We start from the raw sequence: 18874 nt of genomic DNA, 5'->3' as shown, positions 1-18874 counted from the left end.
TGGTACGCAGGCTGAGACCCTACCTGCCCACAGACTGCCTCGCCAGAGTGGTGCATGCTCTAGTTATCTCTTGCTTGGACTACTGCAATGCGCTCTATGTGGGGCTACCTTTGAAGGTGACCTGGAAACTACAACTAATCCAGAATGCGGCAGCTAGACTGGTGACTGGGAGCGGCCGCCAAGATCACATAACACCGGTCCTGGAAGACCTACATTGGCTCCCAGTACGTTTCTGAGCACAATTCAAAGTGTTGGTGCTGACCTTTAAAGCCCTAAAAAGCCTCAGCCCAGTATACCTGAAGGAGCATCTCCACCCCCATCATTTAACCCAGACACTGAGGTCCAGCTCCAAGGGCCTTCTGGCGGTTCCCTCGCTGCGAGAAGCCAAGTTACAGGGAACCAGGCAGAGGGCCTTCTCGGTAGTGGCACCCACCCTGTGGAAATCCCTCCCACCAGATGTCAAAGAGAAAAACAACTACCTGACTTTTAGAAGACATCTGAAGGCAACTATTATTATTATTATTATTTCAAGTTGGCACCCCGATGCCTGCATTCAGTATATATAGGGCCCCTAAACAGGGTATGCAGACATGTACATAGCACGATGGTATCTTACATGCAGTTAACTTGCACGATTTTAACTGCCCATGGTTGAAATTGCACAAGTTAAGTCGAAGCAAGGTGGAGAGCTTAGAAGCTCTTTACACACTGGGTCTACTTCTGGCACAGAAATGTATTTCAAAATCGCCTCCTTCATTGCTGGCCAAGGCCCGCTTGGGACTTTCAAGGGACAGTCCTGGAATTACAAAAAGCCATCCTGGCTTCTGATTTGATCCCAGAATGTCCCTATTTCCTCCAGCAGTGCTGCCGCCACCAAGCTCGGGGAGGAGATGCTTGTCCCAAGTGACACTGGCTGTGAGGCAGCATCCCATTGCCTCCCCGTGGCTGCCTCCACTGGCCTCCTCCATTGGGCAGCTCGTAGCGGCTGCTGGGGGGCAGGCAAGGAGCAGGAGAGGCTACCACTGCCGAGGGGCAGGGAGAGGGCAGGGCCGCCCTGGGCGGGAACAAATGGGGAGTGGAGCAGAGCACAAGGTGTCTCGATTTAAAAAAAAAAAATGCTTTGTGTGTCTGTGTAATCCTGCCCCTTTCTAAAATCGATTTATTTCTGTATGCTTTTCTTTTTGTAACTCTGCCAAAAAAAATATCTAAAAATCCAGATTAAGGGATTTTCTCCATGGCCAGGAAAGGAGCGGCAGGGGGCTCGCTTCCGAACATGTAAAAACATTGGCAATTACTGAAGTCTTGGGTGTGGCTAGGGGTTATCAGACATTGCCTTGTCTATGTAGATAATTGCAGTGGCGTAATTAATAATAATAATAATAATAATAATAATAATAATAATAATAATGTATTTAATAATGGGTTTCCCCAGCCACTCTGGGTGGCTTCCGACAAGACACTAAAATACAATAACCTATTAAACATTAAAAGCTTCCCTAAACATGGCGTAGTGGAGGGGGAGAGGGGTCTGGCAGGGCTGTGGCCCCGGACAATTTTGTTCAGGAGGCATGCAACCAGGTGCCCCCACGACAGGTTCCCTCATCGAGGATGGAGCTGCGGGCCTTTGGGGCTTGGCTAAAGTGCGCAAGGGAGTTGCCGAGGCAGCTTTCTCACGCAATGGCCCAATGTTGCCAGCCGGCTCCACTTGACCCCGGGGCAGAAGCGGTGGAGAGGGTTGCAGCAGCAGTATGGGGCGTGCGAATGTGCCCTCCCTCCCTGTGCCACTTTCCGAGGCTGGAATTGGATCATCCAACTGTAGTCATGTGTTGATTTACATTTTCCTTTCTTACAATTTTATAACTGTAAACTGCTTAGAAGCCATTTGGGCATGTAAGTAGTAAAAGGTAAAGGGACCCTTGACCATTAGGTCCAGTCGTGATCGACTCTGGGGTTGCAGCGCTCATCTCACTTTATTGGCCGAGGGAGCCGGCGTACAGCTTCTAGGTCATGTGGCCAGCATGACTAAGCCGTTTCTGGTGAACCAGAGCAGCGTACGGAAACACTGTTTACCTTCCCGCCAGAGCGGTACCTATTTATCTACTTGCACTTTGACGCGCTTTCAAACTGCTAGGTTGGCAGGAGCAGGGACAGAGCAATGGGAGCTCACCCCGTCGCGGGGATTCAAACCCCCAACCTTCTGATCGGCAAGTCCTAGGCTCTGTGGTTTAAACCACAGTGCCACCCGCATCCCATTCATGTAAGTGGTGTACAAATGTAACAACAACAACAATAACTCAGCCCAAACCTGAGCAGCCTACATAAACCCTTTCCCCTCTGAAACCTATTTATAAAAAAAAGTTTGACAATTTGGATTTGGAAGAAAATAACACACAGAACAATTTGTAAATTTGATTCACTGAAATAGCAGATTTTGATTCCACCATGTGAATTTCCCTAGTTTAGAATACAAACTTGCTTACGAAACAAACACAATTCCATTTGCAGCTACAGCAGCAAAGAAACTTGAATGCCTTTTTTTTTTTTTACTGTTAGGACTGATTTCTATGTCCAGGAATTTAAAAAATAGCACTGATGCTCACCAGTGTTTTGAGAAGGAAGAGGCAGGGAGGCTGTCTGACTAATTTAGAAACACGGATATTCCGGGCAAATCATTTTTTTTCCTACCTAGGGAAATTCTCACTCCCCGCCTCCTCAGTAACATTTTGCTGGGAACAGTATAAAAGACACAGGGCTCATGGCTCACAGTTAAGTATCAGCAAGTGAAAGCTGTAAGACGGGTCATCGGCCAAAACCTAGAATACTGACCTCACCAAAGACACAGGCTCTACATCAAGTCAGCTACACCAGCATACTTCTGAGAATCAGGATTCTGCAGCCATTGTTGGTAAGTAAACAAGGCTCTATGTGCATGTTTATTTTTATTGCATATTAATAAACAGATAGTAAGGCATGTATGTATTGTACCATTGCTGAAAAATGCATAAGGTGCCAAACTCAAAATGATGATTCTTGCCCATAATGAAACAATACCACTTGGAAAAGAATTCCATGTGTGTGATTTGTCCATTTCTTCTAAGAACCTAGATTCAGGTAGGTAGCTGTGTTGGTCTGATGCAGTCGAAATAAAAATAAAAAATTGTCCAGTAGCACCTTATAGACCAACTCAGTTTGTTCTGGTATAAGCATGCACACAAAAGCTTATACCAGAACAAACTTAGTTGGTCTATAAAGTGCTACTGGACAATTTTTTATTTTTTTTATTTTTATTTCTAAGAACCTGTTACTGTGTTCATGTGTGCCTCTTTCCAATACCCATTCTGTAATAGCTGGGATTGCCCATTTTTCCAGTATTGAGCATGTACTATCCTAACTGCTAAGAAGAGATTAACTGTCAAGTGTTCATTGTTCATTGTTAGGTACATTCATTATGTTATTTGCGGTGTAATCCTCCTATGCCCATCTCCACGGGGCTTAGCCAGATTTCCTCTTGTCCTGCTGCTCTCAGGATTTTCATCTATTCAATTTAAAGCTGAAAAGCAGGTTTTTCCCTGGGAAAGGAGAGGGGCAAGGGGAAAACCACTCAAGCCTGTGTTTTCTGTGTTGAAGTGTGGGCGAGCCCTTAATTCAATAACTACCAAGTAATTATGGATACATAGGATTGTAGTCTCAGAAAAGTACATCAAACCTCACAGCCTAAAACCATGTACCAGTGTTCAACCTCAATATATTTTTCCTCTGCTTTAAAACCCATTCCTTACCATAAATGTGCTGCGCTTCCTTTTTTTCTTTATACAGTAATAATTCTGCAAAGTCAACTCAAGGGAGGGAGAAAAAAAGCTTTATAGTCAGTTCCTGCCATAATGAACGCCCTTTGGTTCCTATCTGCTCTCACCTATGGTAAGTAATGTCTTTCAGAATGGGAAATACTCTAGAAAAGGGACGGGTGCAGTTCAGCTTTCTGGGAACTCCTTTGGTTTTTAATAGAGCCCCAAACGGAATTGTTTGCAGCCTACAATTATTGGGTGAATTATTCAGCTCACTCTGATTTCGCTGCCTTATTTGCCCAGGCAGGCACATTATGTGCCCCATGAGAGCAGCAAAATAACCAGACTGTACAATGCTGATGGGTTGAAATCAGGCCATATCTTTATTGACAGCAGCAGGCAGGGCAAGGGTTGGCATGGCATTGGGTCCCAGGATTAGTTCATCCTTCCCCCATATTGATGGGAAAGATCCGCCAGGTTTGGACCGCTCCAAACCTGTCCTACGGTAGTCAGCCATGTGTTGAACCTTGTCATGGTGTAAGCCAAGCAAGCAAGGTCTCAATGGGTGACCAGGCTGCAGATTCCAACCAGGCAGAAACCCAACCCAAGCTTGGGTTTGCTGTGGTCAATCCTCCCCTTAGTCCCAATCCCTACTATGTTGATCCTGTCCAGTGCCATTTCCGCCTTCTTATAAACAACGTTCTTCTGCCTAACGAAGGCCACAATTTCACTGAAGGAAAGGTGGAAAAAACCAACCGAGTGCCAATCAGATTGACAGAGAAAAATTCCTTTCTGGCCCTGTCAACCAGTGACCCAAAATTGCTCAGTGAAGGCTCTAACCCTTGCCCAGTATTTTGCTTCAGTCTACGGGCCACAGCACCACCAAGCAAAGGCATCCCACACGCATAGGGTGCGGAACGGGGCTTAGATGGGGAAAGTCATTTTGCTGTTGCTTGTGTTAGAAAGCTTGCCAATTTAATGAACCAGAGAGCTATTTCCATTTACCTTTTCCCCAGTCCTGCTCTAGAATAATTCAGGAAAAACTAGAGCACGGGAAGTCAAACAAAATAGTTTAATTTGGTACTGAATAATTGGCTCTTTTAATTGTATTGTAATTTGGTATTGTATTAATGTGACTTTTATTGGATTTTATAAATGGAAATTAATAAAAATTATTATACGGGGGGGGGGGGAATAATTCAGAAATCAACATTCTTTGTTTGATTTTTCTTTCCTCTATAAGCGGCAGCCTTATTCTGCAGACATTTTAAAAAAGTATACTGAAAAGTCAGAAATGGACAGAAGTCATATTTTGATTAAAAAATGAATACAGAGTGTAGCCTCTCCTTCTTGACTTCTCTGACCAGTTGTCCAAAGTCATGTTATTTCTTCTCTTTGTCTTCTCTAGCCTAGAGAGTTCAGGAGACCTTTCCTCCTTGACTGCTCACTGGTTTTCTTGGCACTTATAGGCCAGTCTCCAAGCTCATTTGCTTTCCTCCACCACCCATCTTCATAGCTATGAATTTCCCCTTGTTCACAAGTAGGCTCTTTACTCCCAAAGGGCCTCAAGCTTCTATTTCTGCGTCTCAGGTCCATCACTGGGAATGACATGGTTGTTCACCACTTTTAGAGCCAGGATGCTGCTCCTTCCACTGTTTACCCCTTGATTTGGCCATCTGTCTATTTTGTCTTCTTACTCCAGCATAAACCTTGTTTCTGAACCCTCAAGGCTTGGAGAGCTCTCTGAGCAACATTTTCTTAAAAAATAGACATACATAGCAACTTGATGACGTGTCCTTTTTTCCAGGACTTTTGTTGCTTAAGGAAAGCACCTGCTGGACATATCATTATTCACTTGAAACCATGAATTATACAGAAGCAGAGAAATGGTGTAAAACCCACTTTACCCACCTGGTTGCAATTCAAAATAAGGAGGAAAACGAGTACTTAAACAAAGAGATCCCTTATAATGGATCGTACTACTGGATTGGGATCAGAAAAATTGGCAATGTGTGGAGGTGGGTGGGAACGAACAAGGCATTGACTCAAGAAGCTAAAAACTGGGCAAAAGGTGAACCAAACAACAAAGGGAAAAACCAGGACTGCGTGGAAATCTACATCAACCGAATACAAGATGCAGGAAAGTGGAATGATGAACGTTGCAGCAATAAGAAAAGGGCTTTGTGCTATACAGGTATGGGATGGGATCCTTCTGACTAATATATTTGCCTCTAAAACAGCTAGAAACTTGTTTGGCAGATCCTACTAGCTTCTGTGCAAGAGAGCATCTTCTTGTATTTTGTGGCATGCAGACTGCTGAATGTTCAGGGATCGTCCACACTTTTTAAAATTTACTTCACTTGTTCTGTGCCCTGATTGCATGGGTCTGAGTGGTTTCCTGCTTGTCCCGTTCTTTCTAGGCCCGAGTCCAAGAGGTTTTCCGTTTGCATCACTGCTTTCCCCAGGAAAACGCACTTTACAGCTGATTGGAGTAAACGTCAGTCGCTGGGAAACCCAGCTGATATTTGCTCTGATTCAATGATAAAGAGGGATGAACCCTAAATAGTCGCAGGCTTGCACCACAGTTTCACTGTTCTCTATTCAGTCTATTCACTCTTCAATATCAGTACTATAATAATACTACTTGTCTATGGGGTGTAAATGTAATATGGGTTAGGGACAGAATGTCAGTAAACGCATTTTGATCGTCAGTAGAGTGTTTCAGTTTGTTTATCAATAAACTAATAAACTGATAAAGTAATAAAAAATAGTAGTATGTTTCTTGCTTAAACTGTTGCTGGTGTCTGTAAGCCTGAGATCACTTCAAGAGGGCCAGTTAGTTAAGCTGTCCATTTTACTCATTTGCACAAAGTTTGTAAGGGGGTTGTGCAAAGTCAGCTGTTCCTTGTTCTGATTTGTTCACAAGGAGGTCTTAACTAAGGTTACCAGATTTCCCCGTTTCCCGGGGACAGTCCCCGGATTTTCAAATCAGTCCCCATACAAAATCCATTGAAGTTGAAAAGTGTCCCCGGATTCATTGAAAAAAATCTGGTAACCTTAGTCTTAACAGCTGTTAATCCCACACAGCTGTTAATTCCCTTATTGCAAAAAGTATGACGTTTATTTTTATCTTGGGTGGTGGGAGCAGGTTTGCTGCACAAGAGCATATACATCCACCTCAATTTTGGATATATCCATCTGATTTTGCCGGTGTGCGATTGAATCCCATCTGCAAAACAGCAACAGTGTGGAAGTGGCCTAAGCTGGGAAAATAAGCACAGGACAACTGTGCCGATGACACCTTGTGATAGCCAAGTGTTATGCAGTGGTGCAGTGCTCTATAGTGAAACCATATCAAATACTGGTGAAAATAAAACTTTTGCATAAAAGGAAGAGAATGGAGAACCCTCCAGTAACTCCAATTTGTGGATTTCTCTGTTCTTTGCTGCCTTGTGGAACATGTTCCCCCTTGGACCCACAGAGCAGAAAAAGATGGGCAGCACCCAAAGGGCATGAGGCCAAGAAAGAGGATGGGAAGCCTGAGGATGTGGCCTACATATGGTGCGATATTAAACTCAAAGTGGTTTAATGCATCAATGTCTTCAGGGCCAAGAGCCTGTTCCACTCACTTCTTGTAATAGTTCATTTAAAGCATGTTACATACGATAGGGTGATTTATAGCCTGTTAATTGTCTTGCAGCCTCCTGTAATCCGCATTCCTGCAGCGGCCATGGCAAATGTGTGGAGACTATTAATAATTACACCTGCCAGTGTGATACAGGATTCTACGGGCGCAATTGTGAACATGGTAGGATTAATCGTATAGTTCTTTTTCAAACTGGACAATTCATCTCTAACCCTGTAGCTTTAATGCACGTTGCTTGAAACAACGGCCTTGCCTAACTCCTTGCTTGTTGTGTTCCTTCTCTATAGTAATTACCTGTGACACACTGAAAAAACCAGATCATGGTACCTTAGAATGCAGCCACCCAGTGAAGGATTTTAGCTACAACTCGTCTTGTCATGTTCAATGCACCGAAGGCTACAAATCCACTGGACTGGAACCCGTATTGTGCACCAATTCTGGAAACTGGTCTGCACCCACCCCTTTGTGTAAAGGTCAGTGAACTGAGCGAGTCCTAAATGAATGAAAACTAATGCAGAACCTCTTAGCTTAACCCTAGAAGAGATGAGGGAAGTGAGTCTTCATTAGCCACGGAGCAACAAAATCTTTGCTAAGTTGGCAAAGGACATTGTTTTGTGCTAGATTCTGTGGGAGTTGTGACAATACAGTCATACCTTGGATCCCAAACGCCTTGGTACTCAGACGTTTTGGCCCCCAAACACCGCAAAACCCGGAAGTGAGTGTTCCAGTTTGCGAACATTCTTTGGAACCCAAATGTCCAACAAGGCTTCCACAGCTTCTGATTGGCTGCAGAGTATGTTCAAAAGCCACAGAATGATGACTAATTGTAGGAAGGGAAGAAATGCAAGCAGTGAAGATGGAATGGAGTATCTGAAAACTGTGTGGGTGGGTGTGTTTCTGTAATGGAGTAACCTAGAAAAGTGCTTGGCCAGCTGGAACCCTAAACAGGAGCATTCCACACAGCAACAATTTGTTTCAGGTCCCACTTTTAATTTTGTAATAGTCATCAAATTGGAAAAAATTGTCACGTCTTTGGTAGTTAAGTGAGGAATCCATGTTCGGCTTCAGGTGTGTCTTATGGATTGGAGAACAAAGACAAACCTAAAGCATTTTGATTGCATTTCTAGTTGTGGAATGCCATGCGCTCCAGACACCTGCTCACGGGTTCCTCAACTGCTCCCACCCCTCTGGGAATTTTGCCTGGAATTCGTCGTGTGAGTTTGGCTGTAAAGATGGCTTCGTCTTGAGTGGCTCCAGCAGGCTGCAGTGTCAGGCATCTGGAGAGTGGGACGGACAACAGCCAGCCTGTGAAGGTACTAGTTTTGTTCCATTGCCTTGCTTACCTTCACAGAGCTCATTATATTTCTCTGTGCACACACCCTGCCCCCCGGCACTCTCCTGTAATGTATCTGGATTAACCAAAGTCACGATCTGTGTCTGTTTCAGCGGTAAAATGTGAAGCGGTACCTTCGCCTGAAAATGGCTCTGTGAGTTGCTCCCATGTGGACGCAGAACTGACCTACAACTCAACCTGTGATTTCGTGTGTGAGCAGGGCTACACCTTAAGAGGATCGCCTCAAATTCAGTGTTCATCCGAGGGACGCTGGTCACAGCCAATCCCTGTATGTGAAGGTAAGATTTCCTATCCATGGGAAAGAAAATGTTCTGAAAAAGCTGCAGTTATGATTTTTATCCCATTGGTTTAAATTGAGCTGAATCCCACTCATCTCTCTAACTTGTTAATCTGTTAAAATTGTTTGTAATGAAAGCTTTCAACACTTATCTCTGGAAATAGTTGTTTTGAAAGAGCTGGAAACAGGCCGGCTGGCCTGCTTCTGTTCCTACTAACTGATTCTGGCCCCTGGTGTTTTCAAAAACCAAATCAGAAAAAGAAAGAAAGCATTGTGAACCACTGTTCCTTTACGCTTCTTTCAAATAGCAGTCATGGGAGGGGCCATCCAGATCAGATCCACAAGGGGAGGCTTTTTAACCATTTTGCCAATGGGTAAAGGTGCCTTCTTCCCCAAAGCTGCTATTTGTCCCAGGTCAGAAGTCCCACTTACACATCTAAAGGCTTATCAAGACTTTCTACTGCTACATTTTAGCTCCAACTGCAGGGGTACCTCGGGTTACATACACTTCAGGTTACATACGCTTCAGGTTACACACTCTGCTAACCCAGAAATAGTGCTTCAGGTTAAGAACTTTGCTTCAGGATGAGAACAGAAATCGGGCTCCGGTGGCGTGGCAGCAGCAGGAGGCCCCATTAGCTAAAGTGGTGCTTCAGGTTTCAGGTTAAGTACGGACCTCCGGAACGAATTAAGTACTTAACCTGAGGTACCACTGTATTATAAAAACAGGTATTGCCTTTCACGTGGCAAGATATATTCATGCATGGAAGTGTTAATGTGTAGTTCAGCCCAAAGAAAGATGGGAATATATTTTCCCATAACATGCAGGCCCTTCACACTCCCTGCCCGTAGTAGTGACGACTGACCTTTCATTAATGCAACCTTACAATTATGAGCTTTCCCCACCTGAATTTCAGAGTGAGGGAATCTTGCTTCTCTCTAGCATCCTGCCTCTAACGGTAGAGTCTAACACTTTGAAACCTTCAAGCCTCCCAGTCCATTCACCTGCAGCTAGCTCCCTTTCCCATCCATAAAAGCCTAAGCCCATCTTGTTGCCAGGTATATTTTTTCTTGTTACCCCCAAGACAGAACTAATGCAGATGAATATGTCATTTAACAGCTGTGGTGTGTAGTGAACTGAAACCTCCGGTTCATGGCTTCTTGAACTGCTCTCACGCTTCTGGGAATTTTTCCTGGAATTCAACCTGCAAGTTTGCTTGTGCCGAAGGGTTTGCTCTGAGAGGGTCCAGTGAGCTCCAGTGCGGTGCCTATGGAGAATGGGATGGACAAAAACCAGAGTGTGAAGGTACTATCTCATTTGGGCCATTGCCTTTGTCTGCATTACAGGATTATTTTTTTCTTATTTCTGGTGTCCCTGTGACATGCAAACTAACCCTAAGTTTCAACGGTCTCTTACAGCAGTGAAATGCGAGGTGGTACATCAGCCCGAAAGGGGCTTTGTGAACTGCTCCCACCTGGACACAGATCCAAGCTACAATTCAGTCTGCGAATTTAGTTGTGAGGAGGGCTACACCTTGAGAGGATCATCCAAAATTCAATGCACATCCAAGGGACACTGGTCAGAGCCAATTCCTGTTTGTGAAGGTGAGACTTAAGCCCATCTCAGCACATTTCCAAATCAGTTTGCAGATACTTTGAAATAAAAAGCCCTCAGGAAAATTCATCAGCATTGTAGTATGCATTTCTCCTAACATACACATTTTTGTGTACAATTTTGCACAATATATACAAGAACTAATACAGTGGTACCTCAGGTTACAAACGCTTCAGGTTACAGACTCCGCTAACCCAGAAATATTACCTCGGGTTAAGAACTTTGCTTCAGGATGAGAACAGAAATCGTGCAGCAGCGGCAGCAGGAGGCCCCATTAGCTAAAGTGGTGCTTCAGGTTAAGAACAGTTTCAGGTTAAGAACAGACCTCCAGAACGAATTAAGTTCTTAACCCAAGGTACCACGGTATATGCAAGAGCCAACAAATGCACAGATATTTTCACTAATATATGTTTTTATCAAATTTTTTTGATAGGAGAATTGAATCACAAAATATAGAGGAGGGGAAATTTTGAAGGATAGCTTTGTTTCAGTTTGTGTCTTGTTTTGGGAAATGCAAATGATGTAGGATTGCATTTAAATCAGAACCAAACCAAATTTCTCCCCTGTCTGTAGTAGAGTTGTATCTCAGGCCTATTATTTATTTTGCTATATTTATAGTCTGCTCTTTAATTATATGCCAAGTGGCTAGTTCATACAAGTAGCAAGATGAGCAGGCAATCCTCTTTCTAGACTACACTACTTTAGTTTGCTGTTACATGAAAAATAGATCAATGTTCACAGAAACTCGCAGTTTACTAAACTTGGGTGGAATCTGCACACATATAAAAAAAAGCTGTGAAAATGCTTTTTATAAAAACATTTTGGAAAATGTATTGAATTTGCCATAGCTCGCTGTCACCATCTAGTGACACATTTGTATATTGAACTGTAAAACCCACTTAAAACGTTTTATTTGCAGCTGTATAGCTGAGTCCTTAGGTTAATAGCTGCATCATTGTATTTCAGCAATACAGTGTGAAATACTGACACCCCCTGAGAACGGCTTCTTGACTTGTTCGGACCCTGATAGACATTTTGTCTACGGCACAATTTGCGAGGTCAGCTGTGCAGAGGGATGGGTGCTGAATGGTCCCCACAGACTCCATTGCCTGGCTGCAGGAAACTGGACGTCAAGTCTTCCCGCATGTGGAGGTATCCACTCATCTCATTGCTATCCTTTCTCGTAGTGCCAGCAGTGTAGAAGAGACCTTTGAGTGATCTTGAAAATCAGGGTGGGAAAAGGAAGCATTTTTAGAAACACATAATGGAGGGTCTAGGGACGCGGGTGGCGCTGTGGGTTAAACCACAGAGCCTAGGACTTGCCGATCACAAGGTCGGCGGTTCAAATCCCCGCGACGGGGTGAGCTCCCATTGCTCGGTCCCTGCTCCTGCCAACCTAGCAGTTCGAAAGCACGTCAAGTGCAAGTAGATAAATAGGTACCGCTCCGGCAGGAAGGTAAACGGCGTTTCCGTGCACTGCTCTGGCTCGCCAGAAGCGGCTTAGTCATGCTGGCCACATGACCCGGAAGCTGTACGCCGGCTCCCTTGGCCAATAAAGTGAGATGAGCGCTGCAACCCCAGAGTCGTCCGCGACTGGACCTAATGGTCAGGGGTCCCTTTACCTTTTAATGTAGGGTCTCTTCTGATGCAGCTCTCTGAAGATGGTTGGATAGGGGAAACACTTATATGAATTATGGGAGATAAGGAACCAGACGTAAACAGGAGTTTATCCACGAGGGGGAATCCTGGTAACATGGTCCCAGGCAAAGCGCTGCTATGGAGGAACCAAGGAGAGATTACAGAGGAACAGAAGTGCTGATATGAGGCCTCCTGTGCTATAAGCTCTGACAGCTATAAAGTATTATAATAATAGCGATTTACTACTGATTTCATTCAAACTCCTTTTTCCAACTTCAGCTCCTTCAGCATCTTCAAGAAATGTGACAATTGCAGCCACAGTCACTTCAGCCTCGTTGCTTTCAATAGGATCGTTCCTTATTTGGCTCATGAAGCGTTTTCGGAGGAGAGGTGAGATATTTCCCTCATCTGTTTGTTACCAAGCTACACCTAGGACTCAAGTGCACAGTTTTAAATGCGTAGCAAAGTGCAATATGTGACACCAGATGGCGACAGTGAGCTATGGCAAATTCAATATCATTTTCAAAACGATTTTTTTTAAAGCACTTTCACAGCGTTTTTTTATACGTGTGTAGATTCCACCCTAGTTGCACTTAAAGGGTTGAGGCAGAAATACGGAGTATCATAGAATCACAAAACTGTAAAGTTGGAAAAGACCCTGAGGGTCATCTAGTTCAACCCTCCCCCACGCAGGAATCTCAACTAAAGGCATTAACACTTACCTAAATCAGAGGTTGCGGGTCTCTCCTATGACACCCATGAAAGGTCTCAGTAAATATCCCCTCAATAATCCACACTGCACAAGAGGCAGGTGGCTCTTTCTGCTCAGTACTTGTTTGCACTCACTTAGGCATCCTAGTATTAAACACTCTTCCTTAAATTTGCCCACATTTCATGGGGTACCAGTAATAGTAACTTATTATTTGTACCCCGCCCACCTGGCTGGATTTCCCAGGAGTGGATACCCTCCATTCTTTTCTGCACAGAGGAGAGGTGCAAAAAGTGTGATGTAAGCAATGTGATGGCAGGTGTAGGGACCAGTTTTCCCCATTGATGGGGGTGGGGCCTGGGGATGGGGCAGGCCTGCATAATATTGTCGTCCTCTCTGTTTCTGTGACTGGTGCCTTACAGCACTTTCTCAGAATTCCACATGTGTTCACTGACCCAAAAAGTCTGGCTATTAAGTAGTGGACACAAAATTCCACATATAGAACTAGTGTGTAAAAGAGTGCAAGAGGTGCATCTTAGTACAGCTAAGAAAGTGGAATATTAGCAAAATAACGTGGAGCCAGCTTCTGGGAATGTGGAACCTTTTCCTAGGTACTTGTGCATGGAATTGCAGCCTTGGTGTCCAAATACTAATACTTCCTCTTCTTCTTTTGCAGTGAAGAAATTTTCTCCTGCCAGGTACGTTGCGTTTCAAAACTTATGTGGAAAATTCAAAGTAATATTTTGTTGACATAGCACTGTTTTATGGCGGAGTGATTTATTAATACATGCATTTTTAATTTCTCTTTCGCAGCAGTTGCTACAGCGTGAATTCCGAAGCTACTTTTGGTCACCTGATTTAATTCACTCAGGTAAGATATGAGAAAGTTCATTTGGAAAAGACATATAAAGCTGAGAGTAGGGGTATTTTTTATTTTTTATTTTAAATCTTTTTTTTATTGATTTTTAAGTTTTTACAGATTAGTCATTAATTTAAGCAAATTAAATTAAATTAAGACAAATTTAACTTTTTTCCAAATCTGACTTCTCGCACACCTTCCTAGATGTGTCAACGGTTCTCCTGAGTGCTGCATCATATTCCCCAATTAATTCTAGTTTAACTTCAAACACTACAGATAACCTTACATTACAATATACTTGCATTTTTGACTTAATTCCTTTTCAGACAACTATCCAATCAATTCCTGCACATGTATTAAATTAACATTTCCAGTTTCAACAAGTGAGGTCACTTATCAGATTGTCAATCCCTACTAAATCATTGATTAATATTAATGAACATAGAATAAAACTTCCTCTCCAGCCCTCTGTGTGTTTAGAAATATAGCAATCTTCTTATTGCTCAGCTCCTTTGCCCAACATCGGATGTAGTCTGTATTTTCTCTCTCGCGCTCTCTCTCTCTCTCTCTCTCTCTCTCTCTCTCTCTCTCTCTTTAAGACAGGAACTCCAAGGTAGATCATCTCACTCAGTATATTTTCCCACCAGTGACATCATAGCAACCAGCCCATGATATCCAGGGATGCTAACCACATTCTCCTAGATAATTCAAGTTCTTGTTTCAGCCTCTTCCCCTGATCCGAGCCCCTTGGCCACAGATGTATTTGTAATAAGAATTTGTGGTTGCGATCCTTATCCACACTTATTTGGGAGCAAGCGCCACTGATTTTCAGTGGGACGGAAAGGTGTAAATATGCATAGGATTGTACGGTGTACAATGTTTTTCCTGAATGCACCTCTTTTAAATTGCAAACATTGTTATTTTTGTAGGATTTCAAGCTGTCTTTGGAGTATGTGAGGAAGGAGAATGAAGAATGGCCATAAGTCAGGCGTCAGAAGTTCTTGTGTTTTATCAGTAAGAACAGCCTGAGCTAAACATTTGCTTTCTGCAAGAGAATATGGCAGTGCCAGTGTCCATCAGGCTTCTCAGAGCATGGACAAAGATCAAACATGGCGCCTCTGGCAGAGAGATCTGTCATCCTGGAACTGAAGAGAAGGTACCACAGTAACCTGAGAAAAATCTTCCTGCTACACCAAAGCCATCTGCCACCTACTGGACATCTCTATTGATGAAGCTGCGTCAGAAGAGGAAGAGCACTGAATAGTCAGTGTGGAAGATATTTGAACAGCTAGTTCCCTTTCATTTCAATGAGTCTAGCAGGGAGAAATTTTCTGGTGGATAATTACCCACATTTCGTGGGATAAAATAATTATTTGTATAATGCTTAGAGTTCAAATGCAGTAGTGGAAAAGTTCACATTCCCATTCTTAACTTTTAAATGCATATGTTGAAATCCTCACCCAGAATTTTGCATTTTGATTGCCATACAAAATAGTTGATCTATGCCAAAGTCCAAATATATATATATGAAAAGACGACTGTTTTGATTTTAAATTCTGCTTGGAGATGGGTTTTAGATTTGCACCTTTGAATGGGAAACATTTTGTTTCACATCCTAAAAGTGTTTTTTGAAACCCAGACTTCAAGTTCTTATAGTCACAGATATTTGCCGAAAAATAAATGTGGATGAGTTTCACCTCTTCCTCCTGGTGTGGAAGATATTATTTTGTTTTAAGTGTGCTCTATTTATTTATTTATATTTATTAAACTTATTAGTTGCTTGTAGCCTGAAGATCTCCAAGTGACTTACAGCAATATTTATATATATATATATTATCTAGCTAGCACTGAAATTAATTTTAGGATAGTAGCACCTGTTTAATTTCTTAAATGCTGACTTTGAAACATTTATCAAAGCTACCGCAACCTTAATTCAGTTATAACAATGTAGATTTTTTTCCTTTTTGGCTGCTATGTTTTACAGAGCGTTTTCACTATCTTTGTGAAAGCAAAAGTGTAATTAAATCCAAGGCGTTAGAAATTTTTCATCCCTATGGGATTTAGTACTGTAATTTCAATTATATTGATTATATTTATTGCTTGGGCATTTTCATTTCAGGACAAAAAAAAAGATTATCTAAAGAAAAAAATAGTAAAATTAATTATATTTACTAAAAATCCTCCTAATAAATAGCAAAGCTAAAAACTGCTGAAACAAATGGAAGCATATTTTCCTTATTGTGGCTTATATCCACAGTCTTGGAATACCTCGATTTTACTTAATTTGTTCCAATTCAATATTGTTTAAATAGTTTAGATTCTTGTATATCAGGCCAACAGCCCAAAGGGTGCAGATGGTTACATCCATCCCCAGAAATTCTGTCACTTCTTAATTCTGAATTTTCCTTTGAAGAGTTAAATTACATATTTTAAATTAGGGGGTTGGGGGGGAATGTTTCAATACTATCAAATGAAGTTAAAAGGCACTGCTAATTTCTGAAAATGATGCCCATGTCCTGTCCCGGGTTTGCCTGATCTTATTTTCCTCTATAAACATTCCATTATATTCAGTCGTTCAGAATGAATATATCAGTCGCATCTAAGGAATACTTTAAACTACCTTATAACAGCACCTGCACAAAGCTCTCTACTAGAAATGATACCCTGTTATATATGAAGTACAAAAATATACAAAATCTGAGTACCTGAAATGTAGAGACTGAAAATTTAACAGTTATTTGGTATATGTTCAGACATTTGGGGTATAATTTCAGTAGCATGTTGCTGGGTAGCTTCCAGTAAGATCCTGGCAGTAACCCTATGGATGTCTCCCTTAAAATCACTGACACAATGTACTGTATTTCCTAGTAAACATGGTTAAATCTAGCTTCCTGGGCTTCCAAATCTTTTAAATCCTGATCTAAGTATAGACCATGAATGAGTGAGATTGTCTACCAAGCAATGTGTTTCAGATCAGGGTATTAGTGTTTACCCCTTCAAACAGTGGCGTGGGGTTTCCTTATATTTCAAATCCCCCCTAGAAGCACACGAATAGTTTAAATCTAAAACATGATAAAATATGGTATGTATTTAATTTATTCAAAGTTATGTATTTAATTTGGCCGTCGCCAGAAGTTTATTGTGCTTTTTTGTTTACGTGCATTCCCAATAAAACAGTTCTGAATTCAAAGCCTGTTGAAAATTTGCATTATTAAGTCTGAACTGCCTGAGTCTGAACTCACAACTTTTGGTGGCAGCGGCTGCGTGGATTATAATCTTGTTTTGCTCATCCACCACAAGGGCGCAGTTCACAGAAGGAGTGCTCTCCTGCCGCCACAGAGCTTCCATGGAATGAAACTCTTGCAGAGATTGTTCCCTTGACATATTAAGAGTGAGAAAACACAGTGACCGGCAGATGGTGCCATTTGCACAGGACTCCGTGTCTGACGGATGGAGAGGGTGCTTCAGTCATGGTAGAGCTGAACACCCCAAATTCTCTCTTTTTTTAAAAAAAAAAAATATTTATTGAATGATTTTATGTTACAAAACACATTACAACCATACTACCAAACTTTCCATACAAAACACACATATGTACAGACGCACACACAAAAATGAAAATAATGAAAGTAAATATTTCCCCCCTTTTATCTTACAAAATATTTTCTTCAATTTTGACTTCCTGTCAAGTCCCTTCGCATATGTTTTATCTTACAATCGAATGCACACAAAACAAACCTTTCTATATAACTTTTCCAATACATTCTGAAAACATAATAAATCCTTAATTGTTATCCACCTCCTTTTACTTCCTTTGTCACTCGAATGCTAGCACGGAGTCAAAACCATTATTGTATTTTTGAACATAATCTTCTATAAGCATCCCATTTTTCCGCAAATTTTTGCTTTGAGTTTCCTCTGAGTTTGCTAGTCAACTGAGCCATCTCCACCAATTCCTGTAATTTGATTTGCCAATCTCTTAAAAGCACCTTACCATGCTCACAGTCCTAGGAGTGAATTGCGGTACTTCCTTTTTTTTGGCTAAAGAGCTGCCTTCACTTTTTTTTGGGGGGGGGTAAATAATTTTTATTAATTTTCAATTCCAAAAATCTAATATGCGCATATTATATTAACACCAAATAGCAATAACAATTCAAATAAAAATCAATTACATAGCCAACTATAAATTTTCTGTGGCTTCCCACGTGCTGTACTTCAAGGTCTTGTTCCCTTTCATTCTGCCTCTAGACCATTGCTCAAACCAAATAAAATCCATTCTTGATAAAAAAAAACCCTTATACCACAGCTACAATGATTAACTTCAATTCACATTAACACATATACAGTGGTACCTCAGGTTAAGTACTTAATTCGTTCTGGAGGTCTGTTCTTAACCTGAAACTGTTCTTAACCTGAAGCACCACTTTAGCTAATGGGGCCTCCCGCTGCTGCTGTGCCGCCGGAGCACGATTTCTGTTCTGAAGCAAAGTTCTTAACCTGAAGCATTATTAAGTTCTTAACCTGTAGCATTATTTTTGGGTTAGTGGAGTCTGTAACCTGAAGCGTCTGTAACCTGAAGCGCCTGTAACCTGAAGCATATGTAACCTGAGGTACCACTGTAGTAATTTGCAAATTCGCAAGTGAAGTTCTTTCTTCTTCCTGTGTGAGGTTTTAATTTCCATCAATTGTTCCTTTAACTCTTTATCAAATATTATGTCCATATTAGTTATTCCTGATCCCTTTGTGCCTTACAGCTTTGTTGACTCGAAGTTACTCTGGAGAGATCTCTCTCTTTGTTCTCAACTCTTCTGATTGCAGCTGAAAAATTCCACCTTCACTCTTGACTGTGCAGCAGAGTCACACACAGGCCAGCAGCCCCTTCCTCAGTTGATCCACACACGTCAGGTATGAAAGGGTATCATTGTCGTCTCTGATCATCAAATGACTGACCTGATGGCCAGGGAGGGAAGTTCATATCAGTGCATTGCCAA

General features: G+C 42.0%; 1 protein-coding gene across 1 annotated transcript; it reads left to right on the top strand.

Moving 5' to 3' along the window:
• The first annotated feature begins 2538 nt into the window (after positions 1–2538).
• On the top strand, positions 2539–17073 carry SELE (selectin E). The gene is made up of 14 exons (XM_028732467.2): positions 2539–2905; positions 3817–3918; positions 5593–5979; positions 7486–7593; positions 7719–7904; positions 8559–8744; positions 8878–9063; positions 10183–10368; positions 10482–10667; positions 11644–11829; positions 12595–12705; positions 13701–13722; positions 13838–13895; positions 14813–17073. Exons 2-13 carry the CDS (start codon positions 3882–3884, stop codon positions 13884–13886), a joined length of 1830 nt encoding a protein of 609 aa, XP_028588300.2. The 5' UTR covers positions 2539–2905; positions 3817–3881; the 3' UTR covers positions 13887–13895; positions 14813–17073.
• Positions 17074–18874: the final 1801 nt, after the last annotated feature.

This window comes from Podarcis muralis, chromosome 5 (genome assembly GCF_964188315.1).
Source record: "Podarcis muralis chromosome 5, rPodMur119.hap1.1, whole genome shotgun sequence".
Lineage (NCBI taxonomy): Eukaryota > Metazoa > Chordata > Lepidosauria > Squamata > Lacertidae > Podarcis > Podarcis muralis.
This window is presented reverse-complemented; position numbering and strand designations above follow the sequence as displayed.

Bases quoted from the DNA above. Each gene is read 5' to 3' on its own strand.
- SELE (XM_028732467.2), top strand. From the start codon at position 3,882: ATGAACGCCCTTTGGTTCCTATCTGCTCTCACCTATG. The intron at 7,594-7,718 runs GTAGGATTAATC...CCTTCTCTATAG, and splicing joins CGGGCGCAATTGTGAACATG to TAATTACCTGTGACACACTG. The intron at 12,706-13,700 runs GTGAGATATTTC...CTTCTTTTGCAG, and splicing joins GAAGCGTTTTCGGAGGAGAG to TGAAGAAATTTTCTCCTGCC.